Source organism: Cervus canadensis, chromosome 11 (assembly GCF_019320065.1).
Source record: "Cervus canadensis isolate Bull #8, Minnesota chromosome 11, ASM1932006v1, whole genome shotgun sequence".
NCBI classification, from domain to species: Eukaryota; Metazoa; Chordata; class Mammalia; order Artiodactyla; family Cervidae; genus Cervus; species Cervus canadensis.
In genome coordinates, this window is record NC_057396.1 from 50942983 (window position 1) to 50968942 (window position 25960).

The 25960-nt window shown below is 40.7% G+C and overlaps 1 protein-coding gene across 14 annotated transcripts in view; it reads left to right on the top strand.

The window, feature by feature from the left end:
* The first annotated feature begins 15555 nt into the window (after nt 1-15555).
* EMSY (EMSY transcriptional repressor, BRCA2 interacting) overlaps nt 15556-25960 on the top strand; it is an 81841-nt gene continuing 71436 nt past the window's right edge. For 3 of the 14 annotated variants that reach the window (XM_043481198.1, XM_043481206.1, XM_043481209.1), the window contains exons 1-4: nt 15561-15857; nt 17538-17646; nt 23193-23292; nt 24831-24905. In XM_043481198.1, coding sequence (XP_043337133.1) covers nt 17577-17646; nt 23193-23292; nt 24831-24905 — 245 coding nt within the window. In that variant the 5' untranslated portion in view covers nt 15561-15857; nt 17538-17576. Of the gene's footprint in view, nt 15858-15889; nt 16069-17537; nt 17647-23192; nt 23293-24830; nt 24906-25960 lie in introns of those variants that run through there. The other 11 variants (XM_043481207.1, XM_043481200.1, XM_043481205.1 and 8 more) reach the window with 8 other exon arrangements.

The window sequence follows — 25960 nt, forward strand, 5'->3', positions numbered from 1 at the left end:
GGGATTCTACAGGCAAGAACACTGGAGTGGGTTGCCATTTCCTTCTCCAGTGCATGAAAGTGAAGTCACTGAGTCGTGTCCGACTCTTGGCAACCCCATGGATTATAGCCCACCAGGCGCCTCCGTCCATGGGATTTTCCAGGCAAGAGTACTGGAGTGGGGTGCCATCGCCTTCTCCCATAGAGGAGGAGAATGATACTCAAAGAGAACTTTGCCTAATGTCACACTGCTAGTAAGTGCTAGAGTGGGGATGAGAGCCTGGATCTGACAAAGCTGTAGTTCTAGGTGCTGCGAGAAGATGGTTCCTACCCATCAAGCTTCACTCTTAAGCTGAGGACTCAAAGGCCAAGAAGTGAGATCTATTCTTGTTGGTAGATGGGTTGTTAGTCTTAGACCATCAGACCCTTGAGCAGGGGAGGCCTCTAGTGCCCTCTTGGGGCAAGGGCATCAGGGCAGTGGGCCACTTAGCAGAATCATTTCTTACAGGGTCTCCTGACACAAAGGCATAGATAATTGTTCCTGAAGGAGGAAGGCTGGCAAATTAACATGCACAATCACAGCTATAGGATGTTACATATGAGCTGCTTCTTGTGTTCATGCCTTTGACTTTTCCAGGCTGAGGTCAACCCCAGGAACCTTTGTTGGAGACCTCAGCCTGCTGCTCAAATCCTCTGGCAATAACTATGTACAAAATAAATAATTAATAAATAGCTACATTTGTAATAAATAGTTACATTTACTAAGCACCAAAGACTTTATATATGCCATCTCATTTAACTTTATAACCATCCAACAAAATAGAAAATTAGCATTATAGAAGATGTGTGACTTGAATAAGTTCACATAGCTCACAAGAGTTAATGACAATAGCCAACATACATTTAATGCTTATCACATGCCAGGTTTCATGACAGACACTGTCGGTTTTCTACATAACAACTATTTCACTCCTTCTCTACTCATGGAATCCTAGTTTTGTTCAGATATCCATCCCTAAGAAAAGACAACTCTATCTCCAGCATGACTGGCCGAGCCAATCATGGTGATTCTATTCCCCTCTGTCAGTGATTAGATTAAAGGCAGCCTTATGACCCAACTTCAGCCGAAGATGTGAGATGGAGCATTAGTGAGGAAGTAGCATAAAGACTTCAATGGGAGAGAGTGTGTTTTGTAATAACATCAGGGAAAGGTTTTCTTGCTCTTAAAAAAACATAAAAGAAATGACCCTCTTTTGCTTTTACACATTGTAGTGTCAGAATGTGATGTCTGGAACTGTGGCAGTCATTTTATGATCATGAGGAAGACCAATCTAGGAAAGCTTATAAGCTGAGGTTGAAAGAGCATAAAGATGGAGCAAATCTGATTTCTTTATGAATAAACCAATCCTAGAACTTCCCTATTTCTAGACTTCTTGTGCTGTGAAATAATAAATTGTCCTAATTGTTTCAGCCACTTTGAGTTTTTAATTTGTTACTTGTAGCTGAAAACATTCTAACTGGTACACATGTACTGCATACATGTACACATGTACTTTATAATTTATCACCAAAAATCAGTTAGGATGGTGTTATTGTCCCTATTTTACATATCAGAAAATGAAGGCTCAGAAAACTTGGGTAATGTGTCCTTAGTCAGAGAGATAGGAAATGGTAGAGTAGTGTCTGAACTAGCTCTGTCTAAATCTAGCATCAGAGTTCTTATTTATTTATTTATTTATTTATTTTTGGCTGTCCTGCGTCTTTGGCTGCTCATGGGCTTTCTCTAGTTATGGTGAGTGGGGGCTACTCTTCATTGTGGTGAGTGGGCTTCTCATTATGGTGGTTTCTCTTGTTACAGAGTACAGGCTCCAGGGTGTGCCGGCTCAGTTAGTTGTAATACATGGGCTTTGTTGCCCCAGGGCATTGGGATCTTCCCAGACCAGGGATCAAACCTGTGTCCCCAGCATTGGCAGGCAGATTCTTAACTACTGAACCACCAGGAAAGTCCCAGAGCCAAAGTTCTTAACCACATCATACTTATGTAAGACAACTAAAGCCCAATCTTGTCTGGTTGGCTCCAAGACCATGATTATTCCTTCAGGTTTTATTGCTTCCCAGTTTCTGGGATGAAGTTCTCAGAAACTTGAGTTCATGATGGCTGGTACTCACGATATGATGTTCCCCCATCAGGAAGAGGAAGGGCAGTCACAGGATGCAGGCAGGATAGTTGCAATTGAAAGGGACCCAGAACTATGAGTCTGAGTCCCCGTTACCAGCAGACTGAGACTTTCCTGCCACTATGGCTTGAGGACATCTGTTTTAAGTGATCGCCTGGCCTCCAACGAGAGACAACTGGATTAACACTAATGCTTTTGTATATAAAATTCCTCTCTTGTCCCAGGTATTTAGTTCTACCTGGATGGACCTAACCACTTTCCGACTGCCCCAGTAAGAAATTACTTTGCAAAATCCCCTGGTAGTGAATCGGGGGTACCAGGAAGGGAATTCTTATCATCAAATGCAGGATAGTCAAAATAACAGTTAAGATTTCATTCCTTTTCTGAAAAGTCTAGGATTACCTGAGAGGTACCGAGAAACCTAGAAAATCATTTTGGGATCATTCTGAGATAGTTTCAACATGCCAGGGAAAGTGATTTGAATTTGATAGGAAATGAGTAGCCAATGAAGGCTTTTGATCAGAAACACAACATGCTCAGCATTGTGATTTAGTGTATTTAGTGTTATTTCAGCAGGTACAAGCAGAATTGATGTAGGAAAAGATGGGGATGGGAAACCAGTCTGAATATTTAAGGAACCCCTTTCTCCCTTACCACCTAATGAAGGCACTACTTTCTGATTAGCAGAGCCCAAGTGTCTTGCATACCATGGAAAAACAGCTTCAGTGACCTGGGAAGAAACTCACACCTCACTCTGATTGTTCCCACCCAGTTCAAGGCTCACACATATCACGCTGCATTCAGCAGAGGTGCTGACAGAGCCAGAGGACTAGGATCAGTTACACGGAGAGAGGAGGTAACACTGCCAGAGCCAAGCTGCAGAGAATTATCACTGAAGACAGGAGGCCCCAAAGGAGCTTGAGGCAGCCTCTCAGCCAGCTGCAAGGAGCTCAGAGCAGGAGTTCCAGGCTCTGGGAAGGCTGGAGGCCTTAGACAGTACTTGGAAGTGCAGGGTCATCAGTCCCAGGATGTGAGGACCGGGGGGTTTCTGAAGGATCCAGTAACCCTCTTCCTGAGAAGCTGGGCTAGTTCTGCATGATTCTGGGAGCAGCCTGGTCTTCTGGCTCTGGTTCTGGAAGCAGGGGTTGCACTGCATTTCCTCCACGCTGTTACCAGCTACAGAGAACTCCTGTTATTAGCTGCCTTTGGGGCCATGGACAAGCTCTTTTCTGAGCCCTCTCAATTTCTTTCTACTTGATTCATCACCTACTCAAGGCTGTGAGAGTCAGGGTTGGCTTCTCTTCGACAGGCTCTGGCCAGACATGCACATGTCTCCTACACCTTCTTTAAGACCAGCACTCCCGGCACATTCCTTCTTGATGGCCTGTGAACATTGCAAGATTTTACGAAAAGTAAGGCGGCCCCATGAAGTCATCGGTCTTTATATAGCAAACCCCTGCAAGGCAACATAAATGAGTGAGGGGGCCTGGGTTTAAGAGAAAGTTGCATTTCTCCAACAGATACACGTTTCTTCACGTCTACAAAGAAACACGGTATTCCTTTTTTTCTTTTTTCATTGCCATGGCCCTTGTGATCTAACCTCCGTTTCCCCACTTTTCACAGAGACATGGGTACTAAGAAATATTTGTTCTCTTAAAGAAAAACATGAGTGCAAGTGTGATGATAAAGGGTGTGGTGGAGACTAGCAAGTTATAAAACACCTCTGGCATTTAAGAAGGACAAACAACACTCGGCTCATGTGAGAATGAGAGTGTGGTAACGGCTAGATCTTCTGATTTTTCAACAGAAGCTGGAGATCGAGAATTTTACGTAAACTCTCCCAATTTTAAAACATTGGCTCATTTCCCTCCACTTCCCAACTATGTTTCTATGCTCTTCCCACCACACCAAGCCAGCTGCCACTCCTGCCCAGACCTTGATGTCTCTGTAGTGTTGGTCCCTTTCTGCAGTGCTTGTCCTCCCTTTCTCTGCCTAAGAATCTCTTACAAGTTCTCAAGACCCAGATCAAACTACCCATCTTTCTAACAACTACCTTTCTCTTTGTAAGATCAGGTGCTCTTCATTCTTTCCCTGCCCCCACAGTACCCTGCTCATACTTCAACTAGACCTCTTACCACATTGTCCTGGAATTGCTGGCTTCCTCGTCTTTTGCTCACCAATCTGAGAACTCCCTGAGGGCAGGAACTTTTATAGTCTCTGACATGAGAACCTAGGGTAGGAGGGTGAGAAATATGCCAAGAGAGTATTGGGTTGGCCAAAAAGTTCTTCTTTTTAAATGAACTTTTTGGCCAACCCAATAGAAATACTTTCTACTATACAGAGGAGAAGATAAATATTCAGACAAGACAGAGAGCCAAAGGCCTGAACATCTCAAGTAATAGGTCCAGGAGGTGATTATAGGTGATAAAGAGAAGACAAGCCCAGAAGCCAGGAATCAGGATGATTAAAATAGGTTGGGAACTGGAATGGTTCAAGACAGACGCTGTGGATGGAAATGGTGTCTGGAGCCTGTTTTTACAGGGTGCTGAGAATGTAATAGGGGCAGAGAAGGGTCTCATTGCCTTAACATCTTTGTGGTGGCCTCCACTATTAGCCTGATAGTCTGGTGAGTTTTCTCTTCTCCATTTCAATGATTCATTCTCAGTAAGCATCTGCTGAGCATCTATTCTGTGCCAGGCTGTTAGGTACCATAACTATATAGTGGAATCAGATATCATCCCTGTGCTTGAGCTTGTGATCTGGTGGAGGAAATAGATGCATAAATAGATAATGATAAGAAAATGAAATAAATGCTACCATAGAGAGAAGCACAGAGTGCTCTGGTAGCACAGAGCAAGGGCTCTTGATTCATTAAGATCCAGAAATGTAATTTGCCTGAGGACATACAACTAGGAAGGATCAGACCCATTAGACTTAAAAAGCTATTCTTTTTCCATTGTAGAAAATTGGGAGAAGACAGAAATAACTTTATGATGATGGAAGAAATTTATGTGTGTCTGCTTGGTTAAGCGGCAACTGCATGAGACTAGGTTAAACTTGGTTAAAAAAGGATAGTTGCCTGAGATTTGGGAAGCAGAAGTGAATCAGCAGGTGCAGCTCTCTGAAGTTGTGGGTGTGAAAGCAGACACGGAGGTCCCAGCAGGTTGGAGCTTGTCTTCATTCTCCTCCACTCCACACCTTGGTCTTCCCACTGCTGACTCTCCTGGCCAGTCCTAACTCCAAGTCCACCAGCAGACATTTGGCTGTGCACCCACAGACCTCCCCCTGAGATGTCTCCATCAGCTCCCCCATCACAGTCCCACTCTGCAGCTGGATGTGCTTGGCTTCTTCTAGGATTGGTGATTTCTAGGATTGGTGACTTCTAGGATTGGATCCATTGGTGACGCCACTGGTCCACTTTCAGAGCTCCACTGCCCCAATTCCTCCCACGTTGTATAAGTTCCAATTCCTATGATAAACCCCTTATCCCATACTTCAGAGTAGTTCTGCTTTCTTAGTTGAACACTTACTGAAATACCATGCTTTTCCCAAAGATGAAAATAATTGAGTAGATACAAGAACCAGACTAAGATTGAAAGTCTATTTTCACCATTATCTCTGTAACTCCAATGCTTCTGCACTTAGCAATTCAGTAAGTATTTGTTGAATTGTGTTGAATTTTTAGGTTGCTTCCAGTTCATTAGTACAGATTTCATTTCAAAGAATAGCTTCTGGGGAAGATATTTTTTTTTTTTTTAACTTTTTTGCTTTTGCTTCTGTTTAGTTACTTTCCTAGGATCAATGCAAAGGTATGGAGTCCTTAATGGCTCAGGTTCTGACTCAGGACAGCATCTGTTGCATTGGCTGTATATGTTCATTTCCTGGGGTACAATATATTTTCCTCTGGCTTCAATTTTCCTCTTTCTTCCTCACTTTCTATCCCTTGCAAAAACAGAGGAAAACCTCACTCTTGTGCATTTTCTTTCTCCGAAGAAAGTATTTCACAGTCTAATCAGATCAGAAAAAAACAAAAAACAAAAAAACCAACACCCCATATATCGAGTTACCCTTATGGGAATGATCCTCTGGCAGGGGCTAAGTTGGAAGTGAGAGAAACAAAGACATCTGGAAGTGGAGGGGCTCTGCTCACTTGGGTTGCCTGAACAGCAATCAACTCTAAACCACTTAATTGCAGGGGAATTTCCTTCTTGCTACTTAGACCATTCAGCACTGTTGAGCAAAGACACATTACATGCTCACTTTGCCTCCTGGAAAGCTGGGTTCAATGTTGTTTCAATTAGATAACCATTTATGGAATGTCTGTCCTAAGCTAGTCCCTAATGTAGCTGCTGGAGACACTGCCCTGGAGGCATTTTCAGCCAAAGAGGGAGGGAAACACCAGTTATAGCACGTCAGTTTATACTAAGTGCTAGAAAATAGGCATAAACAAAGTCCTACCAACAGAGGAGGGAGCAATTACATTCGATGAGGGACTCTGGTGAAGGGGTGGGGGTGAGGGAAGAAAGCTAATGGAAACACTAAAGAATGTACTCACAGAGGGACCTAACCTTTTTAAAGCACTGAACTGGGTTTCAGAGAGCTAACAGTTACTGATAATCTATCCTGTGCTGGTCACCGACCTACGTGCCATATATATGTTGTAACATTAAACCTTTCCCCAAACCCCTGTGGAGGAAACAGAGGAACAAAGAATGGAGATAACTCATTCAATAACTTAAAAGAGGTTAGGACTGAGTTCAAACCCAAATCTTTTTGATTTCCAAGAACATGCCCTGCTCCCATCTGCTTGGAGAATGATTTTCAAAAGACATTTGAGATGGACAGTAAAGAATAAGAAGGATTTTGATAAGCTTCAAAAGGCAAGGGGCTGCATTGAAGGCATGGGGGGAAAGCATTCCAGGCAGAGAAAGAGTAGAAAGAGAACAGTCCCAGGGCAGAGAATGAAGGTGTGAGGCCTGCTTGGCAAACCTTAGGCAGTCTGGGGTGACTATGGAAAGACATTGCCACATGCACATACCACTGTCCTTTTAGGTTCAACACGCCATTCAGTAATTCACTCAATAGTGCTGGGAATTTAGAAGTCAAAATCCTCAGTCCTTGCTCTCAAGGAGTCTCCAATCTAATGAAACTCTGGTGAGATAACTATCAGCATATTGCCTTGTACATTTCAGGTAGGATGTGTGTGTGTGTGTGTGTGTGTGTGTGTGCGCACACACACACGTACATGTGAGCATTTCCTTCCCACAATCATTTCTCACCATATATATTCCTCAGGCTCTCCATAAGCACGTGTTCCTTTACTACCTCTGCCTTTAGCAAGGATTGAACTTGAACTGCTGGCCTTGACGCGATAAGTTTAAAGCCTGCAGCATCTCAGCAAGTGCCCTCTCCATCCATGAGAGACCTGATCTGGTCTTCCACTAGTTCACTTAGAAAATAATGATCAATCCTAGGGTTACAAGGAAAAAAACTTTCACTGAAACTGACAAGAAAGCAGACACTTTGTACTATTTCTCTGCAGACTTCACAAGTGCTCAACACTATTTGAAAGAGAATATGGCTCCAAGGCTTTCGTTCTGCTGGCTGGAGCAGAGTTTTAAAGAATGCATTTCATCTCTGGCAAATCACCGCAGAACGTCATAAACAGCTGGAAACTCTCTGAGGTGAAGACAAGTTGAATATTATGTTTGGATTTATAGTCCCCTCCCCCTTACCCCATGTAGCTGATTTCCATTTCCGACAGGGTTATTATTTCCATCTTTATGAAATATCTTGGATCTCATCTCAGATAATTACTAATTATCATCAGCTCCTCACCTGAGGCACCTTAGCACTTGGGTGAACCTAATTTTTTTATTTCAAAAATGAACTAGGGAAAACTTAATGTGTGAGATTAAGTCTTTATTTCTATTTTCATTTGCAATTCCCTTTGGCTTTCTAATGATCAGGTCATTAATCAGTGTCAAATCACCATCCAGAGCACAGACAGTACTCTTGTTACTTGGGCTCCAACATGGATTAAATGGCAGTAACTTATGTTTTTAGGTCTGGTGCTCTCTTGTGAGGTGGTGTGGTGATTATTTAGGGTACAGACAAAATCTCAGAGGCAATCTAAGGTTTTTAGCCAAGAGTGTATGTTACAGCATTCTGAAATTTGATAGAGCTTCCCAAGTTGTTCTGACAGGTACTCCCATTTGAGGGCCACTAACCGGGAATCCACTATCCCTCATTTCACTTCTATGTGTCCTATGCTTCCATGCCTTTGCTTCTCCTATTTTCTCTGCTGTGATACCCTTGATACCATCTTCTTCTCTGTCTGGTAAAATCCTGCTACTTTGTGAAGCTCAGCTCAAATGCTACCTCTGCTAAGGTGCTTTCTGTGATGGAAATAATCCTTTTCTCCTTGATCCCATAGCACTATTAAATGCGACAGTGTCATCATGGACATTCTGTGTTATCACATTCTCCTATGGTAAATAGAACTATCTGCATATGTCTACCTTCCCCACTCAACAGTGAGGTCCAGGAGGATAACAGTTATGACTTATTCATCTTCATAACTTCAGGGCCTGATGTTCTTTCAAAGAATAAATTGATACCCAAAAGAAGTAAACATTGGCCTGCTAAATTTAGCCAGATCTGGGCTTCCTTTGCATTTATTCACTAGGATGCTTACAAAGAAAGATGTGCAAGGATGTGAAAGGGAAGGACCTAAAGGGCCATGATGTTAAGCTTTTAACATTTTTTTTAAGAACATCACTTTCCCAACAAACACAATAACTGCTTTTATCCAAATTAGTAAAGTAAGGCTAGATACTTACTAGAAATTGAAGATGGGTTTTCAGAAAAGCAGACAATCTCACCAAAACCCAAATCTTAATCGATTGGTTCAAATGGTAAACTTCTACATGTGCATATCTATTCATATAATCCCCACTTAGATCAATATATAGAATATTTATAGCACACTGGCACGTTCCTACATGCTCCATTCAAGTATTTGCTCTCTTCAAGGTATTTAACTTTTCACACATCTAAAACTATAGATCATATCTGATGACTTTTGATCTTTATGTAAATGTAATTTCACAGTATGATTGGAACCTCATAGTCTCTGAGCAACCCAGGTCTGCTGTCATAGTGGGAAGGAACGAGTGTGTTTTGCGTGTGAGAGAGATATGAATTGTTGTGGACATTTTCCAAAAATAGGCACAGCATCATTTCTGGCCCTACATGTTTTTTTCAGAACAAGCAATGGAACAAGCAATTCCATCAAGCAATGGAATCTATTTCCCACTTTTTCCTTGAATTCAGGTGGGCTTGACTGCTCCAGTCAAGAGTATGGCATAAAAAAGCCTTGGACTTCCATAGCTTGATCATAAAAATGATAGTTTCCTTCTCTTAAGTCACTTGTCCTTCAAATCTGGCCACATGTTGTAAGGATGCCCAGGCCACATGGAGATGCCACATACAGATGTTCCCAAGAATAATTCCAGGCAACAACCAACATCAACTGCTAATCACATGAATGAATGAGCACTCATATGCTTCCAGCTCTTAAGACATCGAGTTGCCCCAGCTCATGCCCAGAGGAGTAGAGATGAGCTGTCCCCACTAAACCCTACACAGACTTGGAGATTCATGAGCAAAATAAATTGTTCAAGCCAAAGCAAAGGTTTGTTATACAAACACAGATAACTAAGAGTCTGTAGTGTCTGTGTGTTCTTGAGAAGAGTCTTCTGGTGATATCCAACTTTGGACAATTTTTTCTCTTTAGGCCATTGTAAAATGGAACAATAATTACTATGTTAAGGGAATCTTGAGGTTTAAATGAGGTAATACACTCCCAGGTGCTCTTTGTATAATGGGACCCAAACCACCTAAAGGAAATCAACCCTGCATATTCATTGGAAGGACTGATATTGAAGCTCCAATACTTTGGCCACTTGATGCAAAGAGCTGACTCACTGGAAAAGATCCTGATGCTGGGAAAGAGTGAAGACAAAAGAAGAGGGCGACAGAAGATGAGCTGGTTAGATGGCATCATTGACTCAAGAACAGGAATTTGAGCAAACTCCAGGATAGTAAAGGACAGGGAAGCCGGGAGTGCTGCAGTCCATGGGGTCGCAGAGTTGCACACAACTTAGCACGTGAACAAAAATGCTACCTAAAATTATTTCAACTAGTTTCATCAAGCTGTTCTAGATTTACTGTTTTGTACCAAGTCCCTTTCATGGTATGCATGTGTCATATACACAAATATAAACCATCATTCTGTATACACATATGCAGGCACATCATAATACCACAGCTTCTATGTTGCTTAGATCACTTGCTCAGGCGGAATCCAGCTACAATGTCATGAGGATGCTCAAGCAGCCTTGTAAGGAGTCCACGTTGTGAGAAAAATAACTTCCATCACTAGTTTGCCAACCATGTGAGTGACCTACCTTGGAAGCTGATCCTCCAGCCCTGGTCAGCCTTCAGATGATTGTAACCTCTTAGAGATCCAAAGCCAGAACTACCCTCCTAAGCCACCCACAGAAACTGCAAAAACTGTGTGAAATTTTTAAAAAATTTTATTAAGTCACTAAGGTTTGGGATAACATATTATACACTAATATTTAACTAATAGATCAATCAACATGGGGAGGGATGCAGGGATGCAACTGATTCAAGGTTGAGGGCTGCTTTAGGGTCTATGTGGAAGGATAGAGACAGTTGAATGGACTTGAAAGTGCTGATGAGATTGAGCTTGAAATAAATCATCTTGGAGTCCAGAGTAGAAAGCAAAATCAGAGGAGGGAACAGACTTGGAATTGGGAGACTGTGAACTACAGATTTCACTGAAGTTGAAGAGCAGGCTTGGTGAGGGTAAAGGAGTAAGAAATCTGCAATAAAAGAGTTTTGATTGTGGAATACCTTGCTTAGTGATTTCAAAGTTGGAACAGATCTGGAGAACAAAGTGCAGGATGGCAATGCTGGCGAAAGGTTTGTATACCTTTCTGGGGAGTACATGGGCCAAGCAATGGGGTAACCTAAGCAGGTATCAGCAGATTATTAAGAATCTCCTTGAGTCTTTCATCCCTAGAGTTACAAAATGAGGGTGGAATGGAGTTTGAATGACTTGATGGTAAAAGCCTTAATACAAGAGTAGTTGGCTTTAATACAGATGGTAGTGACAATTTAGAAGAAAGTCAGCCTTTGTTTCTGGTTCAGGATACTGAAGATGGGGGGAGAAGGAAGAACTCTATTTGAAAGAGTTTCAAGGGAAGCAGTGAACTTAAAACATTAGATTTTACACAAGATTAAAAGGTGACAGCAGTGTTCTAGGTAACAGGTTAGAAGAGTAAGGATGTTTCTTTAGTTCAGCATGAGTTTGCTCATAAAAAAGCTAAAACTTTATTCTTTAAAAAAAAAAAACATTTATTTTTATTTTTGGCTGTGCTGGGTCTCTTTTGGCTGAAGCTGCATGGGCTTCTCATTGCAGTATTTCTTCTTGTTGTGGAGCACAAACTCAAGTGCTCCACATATGAGGGCTTCAATAGTTGTGATTCTCAGGCTCCACAGCACAAGTTCAGTAGTTGCTCCTCAGCTTGCGGGATCTTCCTGGATGATGGAAGTGAACCCGTGTCTCATGCACTGGCAGGTAGATACTTTACCACTGAGCTACCAGGGAAGCCCTACAATTTTATCGTTAGGATCTGTGCATGCTTAGTTGCTCAGTTGTGTCCAACTCTTTGCAACCACATGAACTGTAGCCCACCAGGCTCCTCCATCCATGGGATTCTCCAGGCAAGAACTCTGGAGTGGGTTGCCATTCCCTTCTCCAGGGTTACCTACCTGACCCAGGAATCAAACCTGGGTCTCCTGTATTATAGGCAAATCTTTTTGCCATCTGAGCCACCAGGGAAGCCCATTGGCATGTGGGAGCTTCCCAAGTTTTATGTAGCTGACTGACGTGTTTGAAATTCACAAAACTCACCATAACTGTAGTGGCTGTATGGTGGATGTAGTGGCAAGGAATACAGAAGTTCCTTTGGAGAAAGAGGGTTGGTAAAAAGGTCCATTCCACAGAGGTGATGAGGCATCACCATCAGCCTACTAAAACAATGAGGTCAGCTACTTAGGAAGCAGAGACTATAGAACTGAATGGTTAGCGGAAGAGAGGAATGGAGGCAGTTGACAATGCAAAGGCCAGATCTTTTAATCATTTTTGAACCTGTTCCAGATTGCTCAAAACACTTCTGATCCTTCACTGAGCCTGGATATATATAATAATTGTCAGTTATCTCCAATTTACTTCCCTTCTTTCTTTTCTGTCCCCCAAACCCCCTTATTTTTGATCTATTTGATAGTCTTTTTTTTTTTTTTAAATTTTGGTCTTGTTATCCCCTTTTAGCACACATCCTGGCTATACCAGTGTGGTAATACACAACTTTTTTGATGGTAAGAATCTAAAGGTAGTGTGATAAAGTGGAAAGGGCTGGTTTCCAGTCTCACTCCTGCCATGAAATTCCTATATGACTCTGGTTAACTCACTTCACTTCTTTAGAACCCCAACTTTTTTAATTTAGAAAATGAATCTTTAAGGTCTTTTCCATTTCAATTTTCCTATCTATACAAAATCATAGGAGCTTAACAGATATTTTCATAATAGTGAAATCTACCATCTCCAATATAGTACTGCAAAATTAGAATGGTAGATGGCTTGCATCTTGAAGTTTGTTCCAAGAAACATACTTAATCTGCTTTGACAATAGAGGAATAAAATTTGAAATAAGTATTGTACTACAGTACATTTCCGCAGACCAGAGGTAGAGGAGAGTGGTTCTCACTTTATTTACCATACATTTCCTGGAGTTAAAGTGACTTCACTTGAAATCATGGCTTTGCTACTTACTAGCTTGTTACCTTGGGCAAACTATTTGGTATCTCTGTGCCTTAGTCCCTTCATCTATAAAATAGGGGTAATAATATATCTCATAAGGCTACCATGGAGATTAAATATGTTTACTAGATATGTAAAAGCAACTGTAAGAGAAAGCCCTAGATAAGTATTAGCTATTATTATGTGCTAGGCAGAAAAGTACAAACTCTTGTGCCTCTCCTTAAAGAGCTCACTCTCTGTCAGAAAGATTTTCATACAAATGACTGTAACTCAATGTTCTGAGTTCTGTAATAAGAACTTACTACAAAAAGTGGTTGTAGGAGCAGAGACAAAAAATGCCTCTCTTATCCAAGAGGGAAAGGTAGGGACAGGATAATTTTCTTGAGAGTAAAGTTTGAGTCTGATCATTAAAGAAGAGAATTTAATGTTAGGAATATTTAAAGAAGAGAATTTTAGGAATATTTGGGGATATGGAGCAGTGAGAGGCATCGTGGGGAAGGCAGCTTCTTGCTGCAAAAGACAAATAGGTTCTGAGCAAAGGGAGGATGTGTGGTAGATTAGAGGTAGCAGTTGATGACAGAACATCATCACTTGAGAGTCTGTTAGAAACAGGATCTTAGTCCCTCCTGAGATCTACTCAGTCAAAATTTGTATTTGAATAAGATACTTAGGTGGTTCACTGAACACTTAAGTTTGCGAAGCACTAGCCCAAGGCAGACTCTGGAGCCAAGGTGCTTAGGTTTAAATCCTGGCTTTACCAGTTACTTATTATTATTTTTCTGGCTGAGTCACTGCAGCATGGGAATTGGTTCCCTGACCAGGGATTGAACCCATGCCCCCTGCAGTGGAAGCACAGAATCCTAACTGCTGGACTGCCAGCTAAGTCCCACCATTTGCTTACTATGTGTAACTTCAGGCAAACTATTAACTTTCTTCCTATGCCTCAGTTTCCTCATTTGTAATTAGAGATAAACAGCATCTACCTCATAAAAGTTTTAAGAATGGAATGAATATTTTAAAAGCTTAGAACAGTATTGGCACCTAATCAAGCACAAGGATAGGATAAGCTATAATAATTCCTGACTCATACACTAATTATGGTCAGAGTTGGTTTTATAAGCAGCTTGTCTTTCCATCTCTACTCCATTACCTGTCACCTTGACATATGTTGTAGAGGAAGACACTTGGAAGTCAGAAGATGGGGGCGGGGGGAACCTAGCTCCCTTCAATTCCTAGCTTTGTGGAATAGGGTGAGTTCTTGATCTGTGTTTTTCTTTTTCATAGTAGGGGGTAATCTTAATTAGACTTGGCTCACTAAGATGCTATGAGACTCAAATCAAAGAATATTCAAAATCTTCTATTAAAGTTTCATTTATCATCTTTCCGAGAGTTAAGAAATTGGTCAGAAAACAGGTGATACTTTAGTAGGAAACAGATGGAAGAGAATGCATTGGAAGATCAGGGATGGGGTGGTGGGAGACTATTTGTCCACTTCCTGACTTTCTCAAGGGATAGACTTGCATTCCAACACTATAAAATTTTCCTGGGCCTCCGAAAGGATTCTTAGCTAATGGGCAAACAGTACACACATGTTGTTATTTATTTTCCCTACCTAACCTACAATGGAGACCCAAGAATTTTTCTGTACGTTGTGTATCACATCCCAGTAGGGTAAAATTAACCTAACATTTATAAGAAAACTTTGTTAATATCATAAAGCAGATTAAAAACTCCTTTCCATTTGAACATTTTAACCAGAGCAGTCATTTCCCAAAGAAAAAAATTTGAAAGACAGGGAAATCACAAAATTTAATTAGATCTTCAACAATAGCAGGTACTGGCTTCGATCTCACAGCAGCAATTAACTATATATTGGGCCCCTTTTCCCATCCATTAATTAGGGGTAACAATACCCTCTTCACACAATTGTTCTGTGATTAAGAACAAAGGCTAAAGGGTGAACCTGCCAAGTCGCCGGGCCTCAAATAAATCCTTTCTCCTTGCCTTTGACAGAAATGGCACTATCATTCCCACTTCACAGGCAGATAAACCCGAAGTCGAGAACGCTCGGGTCCCGCTTCTCTACTTGCAACTCCGCAACCCCAAGTTCGGGTACGCCCAACTGCGGTGTCCACTGCGTCAGGTCTGGCAGCGTGGATGCTCTCTCCTCGAGCTGCGTTTGGCGGGGCTGGAGGCCGTGATAATTGCTCCCAATACTCTTGAGGAATCCGAGTCTAATCCTCAACGGCCCTTCAGGGACGAACAAACTTCCCAACCGTTCCTAACCCCGCCTAGAATAAAGGTCGCAGGGAACCCTCTGCTCCAGCTACCGACGCCATCTTGGCCACTACGTGTGACGCCACACGTAGCGGAACACGTAGCGGAGAGCCAGCCCATTGGCTGAGAGATCCGAGGAGAGGCGCGCGAAGCCGGGAGAGGAGGGTACGGAAGAAACTACAATCCCAGCTTTCTTTGCGCGTGCCCACCGAGAGCGAAAGAGGAGGGAGTTTGAGTTCAGACCACAATTCCCAGCAATCCTCGCGATGTCTCTCGTTTGCTTTCAAAACGTGGAGGAAAAGAGGGACAGAAGAATGGATATCTTCTGGTGTCCGTTCTTCGAAAGGCGGGAAAGGCGAACTACACCTCCCGACTTGCAACGCGCGGCTGCGCCTGCGCCCTGATACCTGTCGCCATCTTGCCCGTTCAGAGGCACCGCAAACAAACCCAATTCCTGGTGTCCCCTAGTCTTGGCGGAGGAGCCTTTTAGATGAGCTCAGAAAGGCCGGGCAGGTGGGTGACTCTCAGACAGAGTGCTGGGAGGAGCTGGCAGGATAGCCAGTCTGAAGGACCGCCGGGCCAAACATTTGGAGCCTGGCTTGGGGCGCCCAGCCCCATCCTCCGTTGTCTCCTAACGGGATCGTGGGGCTCCCCGAGGTGGGCTTAGGGGAACTGGCAGGCCTGGTGCTGGAATTGCGGGGGTCCAGCTCCTGGGGGCCTGCCGGTGAGTCTTGGTCGTCTACCTGGCTGTCCGAGCGTCTACTCTTTCTCTCCGTTGTCCTCTCCGCTAAGGAGGGAACGAGGCGCTGATGCCTACCACAGCCCTTGACTCCGGCTGCTGGTCCTTACAGAGCTTGGGTCGCGGACTTGACATTGGGGTGGGCGCTGAGCGGCACGGGTGAGGAGGGTGGGCGGGCTACTCTTGTTGTGGTGTTGCGAGAGTGTGTGTTTGGGGAGGGGGCGGGGCGGGCTAGCCTCCTTGACACTGAGTCGGGGAAGGATTAGACAGGATTCCGTTTCCCGGAGCGGGCTCCGGCAGCCTCTGCCCAGGTTTCCAGTGCGATGCGGCCCCGCAGTAAGGTCCTCTGGCGGGGACGCATCGGGATGCCGTGACGTGGTGCTTGATTCCGGCGGTCGCCGGCCACCTCCAAGATCCTGTCGGGAGGCGGGGACTGGCTTGTGGAGGGAGCGGATTCCTTTGGCTCTGCCCCTTCTTCCTCTTCCCCACCCCTTTTCTTTATGTCATTCTGCCGACTGGGGCGCGCAGTTCAGTTCTCCTTGCTCTGGGTTGGTTCTTAGCTGAGAGGACTATGGGAAGTAGGGGGAGGGGGTTCAACTCCAGGCGTGGAGCTGGAGTTAGCAGCTCTAGCTCTTGGAAAAGAGATAGCAGTTATTACGGATCGATGCCTGACTCCTCGTCTAGACACTGGGCTCACTCATTCTTACATTCACTCATTCATTCATTCGTGTTACTCTTTCTAGTCACTCATTTATTTAATAGGTACAGCAGATCTCCTGTGGGCTAAGCAGGTATTGTGCAAGGGCCCAGCGCCGTTGTCTTTTTCTAGACCAGGGGATTACCAGTCCGAAGTTTCTGACATCTAAACTTTTGGTAGACGCTTTTGTAAAGACTTCGGGGGGTAAATTCGTCTTTCATTGTTAAGACGAGGAGACAGTTCCATTTACCCACTTAGCATCTTAGGATCTTTACATACTGTATCTCATGTAATTCATAGTGAGAAACTTGGCAGAAGTCAAGTGAATTAATTGCCCAAGATTACATAGGTAGTGGCATTTATTTATTAAATAATGTGCCTGCCACTAGGATAAGAACTTCACATACACTTTTATTCAATCCTCATAACTGGGTGATAAAACTTCTACTTTATAGTAACACATGTTCAAGTAGACCTGTTTACCCAGGATCACACAGCCAGTAACTCCTAAGATCTAATTAAAGCCTATAGGTATCTGATACCTGTGTTCTTTCCATGTGATAGGCTGGAGTAGTAAGCTCCCAAATGGTTAAATTCTTCATTTGTCAGAAGTTGGAAAGTGTGGAGGTGAAATAGGCTTTTGTGATACTTTTACTGGTGTTGCTTCTTAATGTGTGGATATCCAGGTGAGTGGGCTTTTGAATGTACTTCTGTAATGGGCTTTTTTAATTTGACTTTTTGGTTTTTGCTTTGGTAGGGAAGATAAGCTCTTTGGGGCTACCAAAAAGAAGCAGCAATGCCTGTTGTGTGGCCAACACTTTTGGATCTCAGCAGGGATGAATGCAAAAGGATTCTTCGAAAATTGGGTATGATTTTCATTTTTGATGTTTTGTGCCTCTGTGTGATGCTTTTTGCTTTCTATTTGGGTCATGACTGTTGCATGGATGTCATATTTCATGCTGTGTTAGATACCCTTTAGAGATATATAGTTCTTGTTTTACTCTTTGTTATTTTCTTAGGGCCTGGCATAGTGCTTTGTACACAGTAGATACATGAATCATATTAATAATAATAGCAGCTAAGAATTCTTCAGGGCTACTGGACTGAGTCCTTTACATTCAACATCTCATTTAATTCTCACTCAAACCAGATAGGTATTTTTCTTTTTATGTCCACATTTTACAGATGACAAAACTGAAACTTAGAACCCAAACTAATTCTTTAGTAAGTCATGGGGTCAGAATTCTTTAGTAAGTCATGGGGTCAGAATCCAGGGAATAGGATTCCAGTCTCACTTTAACATACTTTTAGCCTTCATGAGTGTGTGTGAATTACATGTGTGTGTGAATTACATGTGTGTGTGCGCGTGCTGAGTCGCTCAGTTGTATCTGACTCTTTGCAACCCCATGGACTGGAGCCATACTGTTTCTGAATTCTGAGTTAATGTAAGCTTTGCTGGTTTTTGGACTGCAAGGAGATCTAGCCGGTCCATCCTAAAGGAGATCATTCCTGGGTGTTCATTGGAAGGACTGATGTTGAAGCTGAAACGCCAATACTTTGGCCACCTGATGCGAAGAGCTGACTCATTTGGAAAGGCCCTGATGCTGGGAAAGATTGAAGGCAGGAGGAGAAGGGGAGGACAGAGGATGAGATGGTTGGATGGCATCACTGACTCGATGAACATGGGTTTGGATGGACTCCGGGAGTTGGTGATGGACAGGGAGGCCTGGCGTGCTGCAGTTCATGGGGTCACAACGAGTCGGACACAACTGAGCGACTGAACTGAACTGAAACGATGCTGACTTTCCTAAATTATATTTTACTATCAGTAATAAAACACCATTTACACTTGTAATGAATTATTTAGTGCTTCTTTTCCTTTAGGGCAGTCTTTCTCAAACAGCGTTTAGGGAGAGAATTAAGCCCTAATGCTAAGGCCTTCATTGTATGTAATAAACCAACTTTTCTTCCTGCATCTAGAATGGTATGGTATGTATTATCTTTGGGAAAATTGAGAAAAAATTACTCAAATCATTTTCTGTATTCTGTGATTCAAATGAGAATCCTTGGTTGAGAAATGTAGCCTTAGACTCTAAGATTCAAGGAAGACATTTTTGTCTTATTTACCACTGTAGTCTCAGACCAGCACATAGTAAGGGCTCAATAAATGAAAAAATAATTTGGAAAAGAACATTAAGTGTTTTGGCAGAGGATAGCAATTATTTAGATATCTGTGATTTTGAAGGGGAAAGTGAGGACTTTGAATTCACATAGATTTAGGATCTTGGTCCTGTTACTCATGACTGACATCCTAAAACAAGTTGTTTAATCTCCCTAAATCTATTGATACTTTTGTAAATGAAGGTAATAATATCTGCCTCATAAGTTTGTGGGTTAAGTATATATAAAATGGGCCTATCACAGTGTCCGACATCTGAGTATATAGCATTTTAAAGCAGTTGCTTTCAGACATTTATTTATTGCATTTATTATTATTATTTGAATCATTTCTTCACAAGAAATCTTTGTTGGAAATTCCTGTGGATAAATCTGAATCATAGCTAGGCTGGCCTTAGCTGCTGATAACCTTTGCCCTTTTTATTTCCCCTTGGGGCTACCATGAAGATTTCTATATTTTAAACTATTTCTTAGCATTGTACTTTAGTCCCTTGATTTTTTTTGGTCAATTATTCCTTTATTTTGTCTTTTTAAAATTTAACCTTATAAGTTAAATTTTTACTATCCATTCAAGGTTTTCTATACACTGATAGGCAATTGGTCTAACTTGCCAGCTACCAGTTATAAAGTTGGATTTGTATTTATTTCATAGCTGAAATAGTTACAGAGTTATTGTGATCTGTTCAGATCACAACTGCAGTCAGTTGCTTTAGTTTCTGGGCTTTTAGGACCTCAAATCAAGAGATTATGTTTAAATATAAAAATTGTAAGCTTTAAGTGTTAAATTTATCCTTAATTTTAGTCAGAGCTGTGTAGGTAATGTTGCTGAAGAGCTGCTTCTGTATTGAAGAGAACAGCCTTCCTATAGGGTAATGTCATCTTCAGTGATCCTTCTTTTGAGAGGTGAGCTTTGATAGTGATTTGCAGAATGACTTCCTCCTTGGCTCATTATCATAACAGTGAAACCTTTGAACTGCTTTCAGACCCTAGCTCTAGGTCCAGAGTTTAGAGAAGGTACTGTGTTTAAGAATTAGCTTAAAATATTTTAAGGATTAGCTTTTAAAAGATTCTTTTAAAACAGTTATACATTATTTTAACATAAGATGCTAAACATTTATATTTTACTTGTGAAAATGTTCGTTGCTCAGTTGTGTAGCCCACCAGGCTTATCATTCCTTGGGATTCTCCAGGCAAGAATACTGGAGTGGGTTGCCATTTCCTTCTCCAGGGGATCTTCCCGACTCAGGGATCAAACTCGGGTCTCCTGCCTTACAGGCAGATTCTTTACTGTCTGAGCCACAAGAGAAGCCCACATAGAAATTGGGATAGAGAATTTCTATCTCTATATAACTCTAACATGGGGCTTTATGAAATACAGTATTCATATTGAATGGCAGGTTTGTTTAAATGGAATGGGTTGAGGCTTTATTAAAATAGTTCAGCAGATCTTTTGTTTTCTGTGGTTTTTCATGTAATTATTTCATTATATTTAAGTGTCATTAAAGTTAACACTGTAATAGAATGGTATCAAAAATAATACCAGAAATTCAACTGAGCTTGATATTTGTCAGAATCTTAGGATTCTCATCAAAATGGAAATCCACAAATGTGAATGAGGTTGGGAAGCTAGCAGATGTTCTTTACAGTGAATGAATTTCTCACTGAATGAAGGGAAAGTGCCTTGGGTTGTGTACCTGTGAGAACTGTGTTCTGAGTTACACAGTTTTCTGTGCGGTTGCTACCTCTTCTATCCGTGACTTTTTAGTTATACTTGGAATGAGACTTGAGATGTCAAAAATCTTTGTCTTTAGTTAATTTCACTTTCTAAAAACTACTGTGAAATAGTGAAATTTTGATCACCATAAATTTCACAGGCCAAAAGTGAACCTTTTCCTCAAATCACTTCTCTCTGACCTCTCCATTTCTTTTTATGGTATTGTCATTCTCCCAAATATCTTGGAAACTGAAAAATCTGGTTATTTTCCGTCTGCCATTCCTTCCACATTTAATCAATCACTGAGTCCTATCAAAAACTTTTTCGACTGGAAATAGTGGCTTTTCTTAGTCTGGCCCCAAATTATTTTTCTATTTTCATCCTTGTTGGATTTTAATCATTTTGAGGATAGGGACCTTGTTTTGTTTATATGAAGATTCGTCTTGGTACCTTGCAGTAGTAGTAGTGTTCAGTTAGTAGTTAGGTTTGAATTAGTGACTAGCCAAGTACAGGCATATTTTTACTTTTCCTAGTATAAAACTCTCAAAATAGTGACTATTACTGGAAGTTTAACGTCTTTATGAAACATTATATGCTCATTTACTCTCTGTTCTTTTTGCATATTTGCATTTCCCCCTGCCTGCCTAGAGCACAGTTCTATTTCTGAGTAAAGCTTATGCTTCTAGACTAGATGATGTTTTTACTCTGTGCCTTTGCCACTGTATTGTAAACTGTATCAGAATTGTCTGATGACTTGCTTCACAGTTACTTTATTCTAGAGTTAACTTCTTAAGGCAGGGTTTAGCATACTATCTCGTGTATATATAATGGGACTCAATACTGATTTGTTGAATAAAATACTTGATCAGTGAGGCATAAACATTTAGAGTATAGTTATTTCTTAAGTTATCCCCAGTGTCTTTCTGAACTCTACTTTGGAGTCTGATAAAAGCCGAGGTATGTTTTTTGGAACGAAATATTTCCAGGGAAGCACTTTGTCCTTCCAGAGGGACCACATGAAACATCTACCTAATATCCAGTGTAGATTGAACATGCAGAATGTTTACACATGTTTACACATGGAATAATTCAGTTGAACAAGACATGTCTATTTAATATGGTCAACTCACTCTTCTATATAAATTCTTTTTTTTTTTTTTTTTTGACAGAACTGTGGATAATATGAACTGAATGAGGCTACTATTTTACTGTTATTGTAGTATCTTGAATGCAGCTATGCATGCCTTAGTTATTTGGCTAAGGCATTGGCAAATACTGGTAGTAAGTTGGATCTATTAAGAAGATAGCTATAGTCTGGATACTTATGTCCCGTCATTTTGTTTTGTTCAGGTCTACTTGTCTCATAGTGTTTATGGTTTGAAACAACTATTTTATTATTTCTCATGATTCTATGGGTTGTTCATCTTGCCTGAGCTCGCTCATGTGGCTCTGTTCAGCTGGTAGCTTAGCTGGTTAGTTGGGCTCAGCTAAGATGGCTGGGCCGCCCTCTCCATGTGACCTTTCATCCTGTGCTTCTTCACAGCTTGGTGATCTTAAGGTTCCAAGAGAACAAGGCCCTGTGTGCAAGGCTGCTGTTTGCATCATGTATGTGATGTTCCATTGGCCAAAGCAAGTCACATGCCAAGTCCAGAGTCATTGTTGGAGGTACTATAGAAAGGTAGTACATGAGGAAGTACACTGAGAAGCAGGCATGGTTCATTGGGAGCCATTGAGGGCTTTTTGGTTTTATAGTTTAACCACTACTAGGGACAACAGTTTCATTAAATAATGGTTGTTGCTGTGGAAAGTTAGTGAAACGAAACTGTCTGGAATTAGGTTTCAGTGTATTATGTCCTGATTTCTGTAAGAGCGAAAATTCATGTTTGCTTATCAAGCCTTAGTCATTTTGCTGGTGGTTTCAATTTGGTGGTGGTTTCTTCAAGGTACCTTCAATGTATCTTCTAGGACACTAGGTAAAGAGACTAGGATCAGAGATGAGAAAGGATTTACCCAAGGTCACACAACTAATGTCAGTGCTGGAGCCAGAATCTGGTCATTTGACTCTTGATCTAGTAGTTTTTCAGTTGCACGCTACTCACAGATGGAATATAGGTTGAATTCCTAGGCACGCTTAAGGAATTATTTCAAAATTTTATCAGTAAAGCTGCCTATCAGTAATACTAAGAACTTCTCTTATCAGCCTTATTATACCACTGGGAACCTATTCCCAGTTGTTGGTAGCATCCAAGTTGAATGTTCTTCAGTGATGATATGTAAAGCAAAACATTTAGACTTTTCTTCCTAAACTTTTACACAAATGACTTCTGTGAGGCAGTAAAAAAGAAAATAAGATTATAAAAGCCACATTTAATGTATGTTAGTAGATAAAATTTTTGAGAGGACATTAATGAAATATTTGCATATTGATTTTTAGGTTTCCTGCCCTGAAGTTTCACTGTATATAGCCATAGTATTAAAATATTGATGGTCTATTTTGATAAAATAATTTTCTTCTTCTAGAATTGGAGGCATATGCTGGAGTTATCAGTGCACTTCGGGCACAGGGAGATCTCACCAAGGAAAAGAAAGATCTTCTTGGAGAACTCTCAAAAGTTCTTAGGTAAATTACCATAAAAGTTTGTGAGACATGACTCTAGAAATTTCATTTTGAGGTATTGTGATACTCCTCCCTCTTAGGCTGAAGACAGAGGTGTTCAGGTTGTTGGTACTTAGAGATCCCAACCCAGTTGTGTGCTTCGTTACAGAACATTATGTAATTTACCATTTATTCTGTAATCTAATCAGAAGAGGTTTAAGGCAGGTTCTTTTAGCTTTGGGCCAGTTGGAAAAGGGAAATATGTTTAACCTGGGTAAAGGAAAGAAGAGCTGGTAGTGACTGGATATGAAGATCTAGGGTGGCCAAGTGACGTTTGTTAGGGTGTAGAAGAAGACACTAGGCAGTTGTTGTCTTAGTTGATAGAAATGGGTAGTGATTATGTAGTCACAGCATTAGGGACAGTTGATCCCTTCAGCTTCCCACTAGTGTGGGACTTCATTTAAAAAAATCTGGTGAAAGGGGTTCTTTGGTACTTTGCCTTGGTCCATTCTTAACATCTTGAGCTTTCTCAGAAAATTCAGTTCTGTTTTAACTGAAATTTCCTTTCAACATTTAAGACCATTTTGTCTTATTTTTAAAGTGAAAATAGGGAAGAGATTTTTTTCCCCCTATGTTCAATTAACAGTAAAGTAGATATGTTATTAAATCCTGCCTTAATGCCTTCATACTTAACAATTTATATTTTTTGTTTGTTTATATTGCCTCATAAATTCTGCTTTTAAGCCCCTTAAATATTTTAATCAATTGTATAGATTTAGCTTAGCAATAAAGATTACAATTTCAAGGGTGGTATTCATTTTATTGAGTATTTATGAATGGAATGGAATTGGTATAGCCTTTTTTTTTTAGTTGTTTAGATTTAACTTTACGTATATTTAATCAGGATCAACATAAGCACATTTTTACCGTAGTGGTGATGTGATATAGTACAGAAGACACATAGCTTCAGTGTTGAGTAATAAAGGAGTAATATCCTGGTATCAAGTTTCATACCATATAGCTATAGGAAACATTATCTTATCACTTTCATTTCTTTATTATATTCACTGAACATAAAATTTTAGACTCTTAAGCTTTAGAAAGGACTTTCTTTTGAGGGCCAAAATCTCAGTAACCATGATTAGCAGTCATTCAGTGGTTTGTATTTTTAGATAACCGGAACCTCTGCTAATCTTGACTGTGGTCTGACATTTCTGAGTTTTGGACGTTAATGACTTCATAGCAAACTGAATTTGTCTTTCTGTGATTTGTAATTTGTATAATTTGTATAAATTTATAATTTGTAATTTATAATTAGAATTTAGTTACAAATTCTCTCTACAATTGTAATTCTCTCTACAATTACACAGAATCAGTCTGAATCCTTTTCTATGACTTTAATTAAATCATTTGAATATATATATATTAGACCCTTGTCTTTATCTTTTTTACACATCAATTCCCCTCCTCCCCCACAAAAAATGTTGACTTAAACATGAATAAAAGTATAGAGAAGAGCTGCCTGCTTGGCAGAGTTCTATAATGGCTATTTTTTTTCATAGCATCTCAACAGAGCGCCACCGTGCTGAAGTTCGGAGAGCAGTAAACGATGAGCGGTTAACAACAATCGCACATAAGTAAGCCATTAGTCGTACCACCCTGACTTCTCATGACGCAGTGTACCATAGTTTTGGAACAGTCTTCCTATTGTGTAGAGGTTCCTGAGTCTTTTATCTTGATAGTAATATCTCTGTACTCAGGGATCCTAACCTACTGTTTATTCTATTGGTTATGTTTTGCGTTTATTTGGTTAGGCAAGCTTTAAGTACTCAGGTCAGATCCTGTTACAATGTAATCTCTGTGTACCTAAAGGCCTCCACAGTTTAGCAGGTGATTCCTTTACTTGAAACAAAGTTTAATAACAAAATACCCTGCTCCCCAAATTTGACAGCCCCATAGAGGTTCTTTGTAACAGTATTTGATATGTATACATATTGCTTTATAAATAGGCATTATAAATTTTTTGACTCATATTTCATGTATTTTGAGATTCAGAAAAAAGATTCTAACATATAGCCTGGTTTTAAGAAATATGAATACAGTATATTTTAATTTACTTTGAAAAGTCAACAAGATTAAAATTATAAAGAATTTTTATCAAATTGCTTTCAAATCATTATAACTATTTGATAGATGGGGTGGAGGGTGGTAGAAGATAGGGACTGAGCATTAACGGAGTATGTATGGAGAGAGTGCCTCCTGAAAAATAGAAAAGAGCAAAAATTATCCTTTAAATGTTAATGCAAGGTGGTAGGAACATTTTATAAAATAAGGTATGTTACAGAATAATTCATTTGCTTTTTATTTTTGTCTTAATATGAAGTAAAGCTAAAAGAAAAATTTTGATACCTTTCCATTCTGTAATAAATAGTGCTTTTAACCCAATTGGCAGTATTAGTATTGACCCCGAAGATCCATTAGCTTCATATTGTACTTCTCTGTTCCTCATTTTACTTGACTGATAAAATGGGGTGCTACCTTTTTAACTGCATAGTTTGAAAGATAAGCAGTTTTTGAATTTGGAGATTTTCCAGTGGTAGATATCTATGCACTGTAGAAATTTGGAAATTTTCCTCTAGTGACATTAAGTATTGTTAGGCCAACATGGCTGAAACATTTAAATATTAATGTG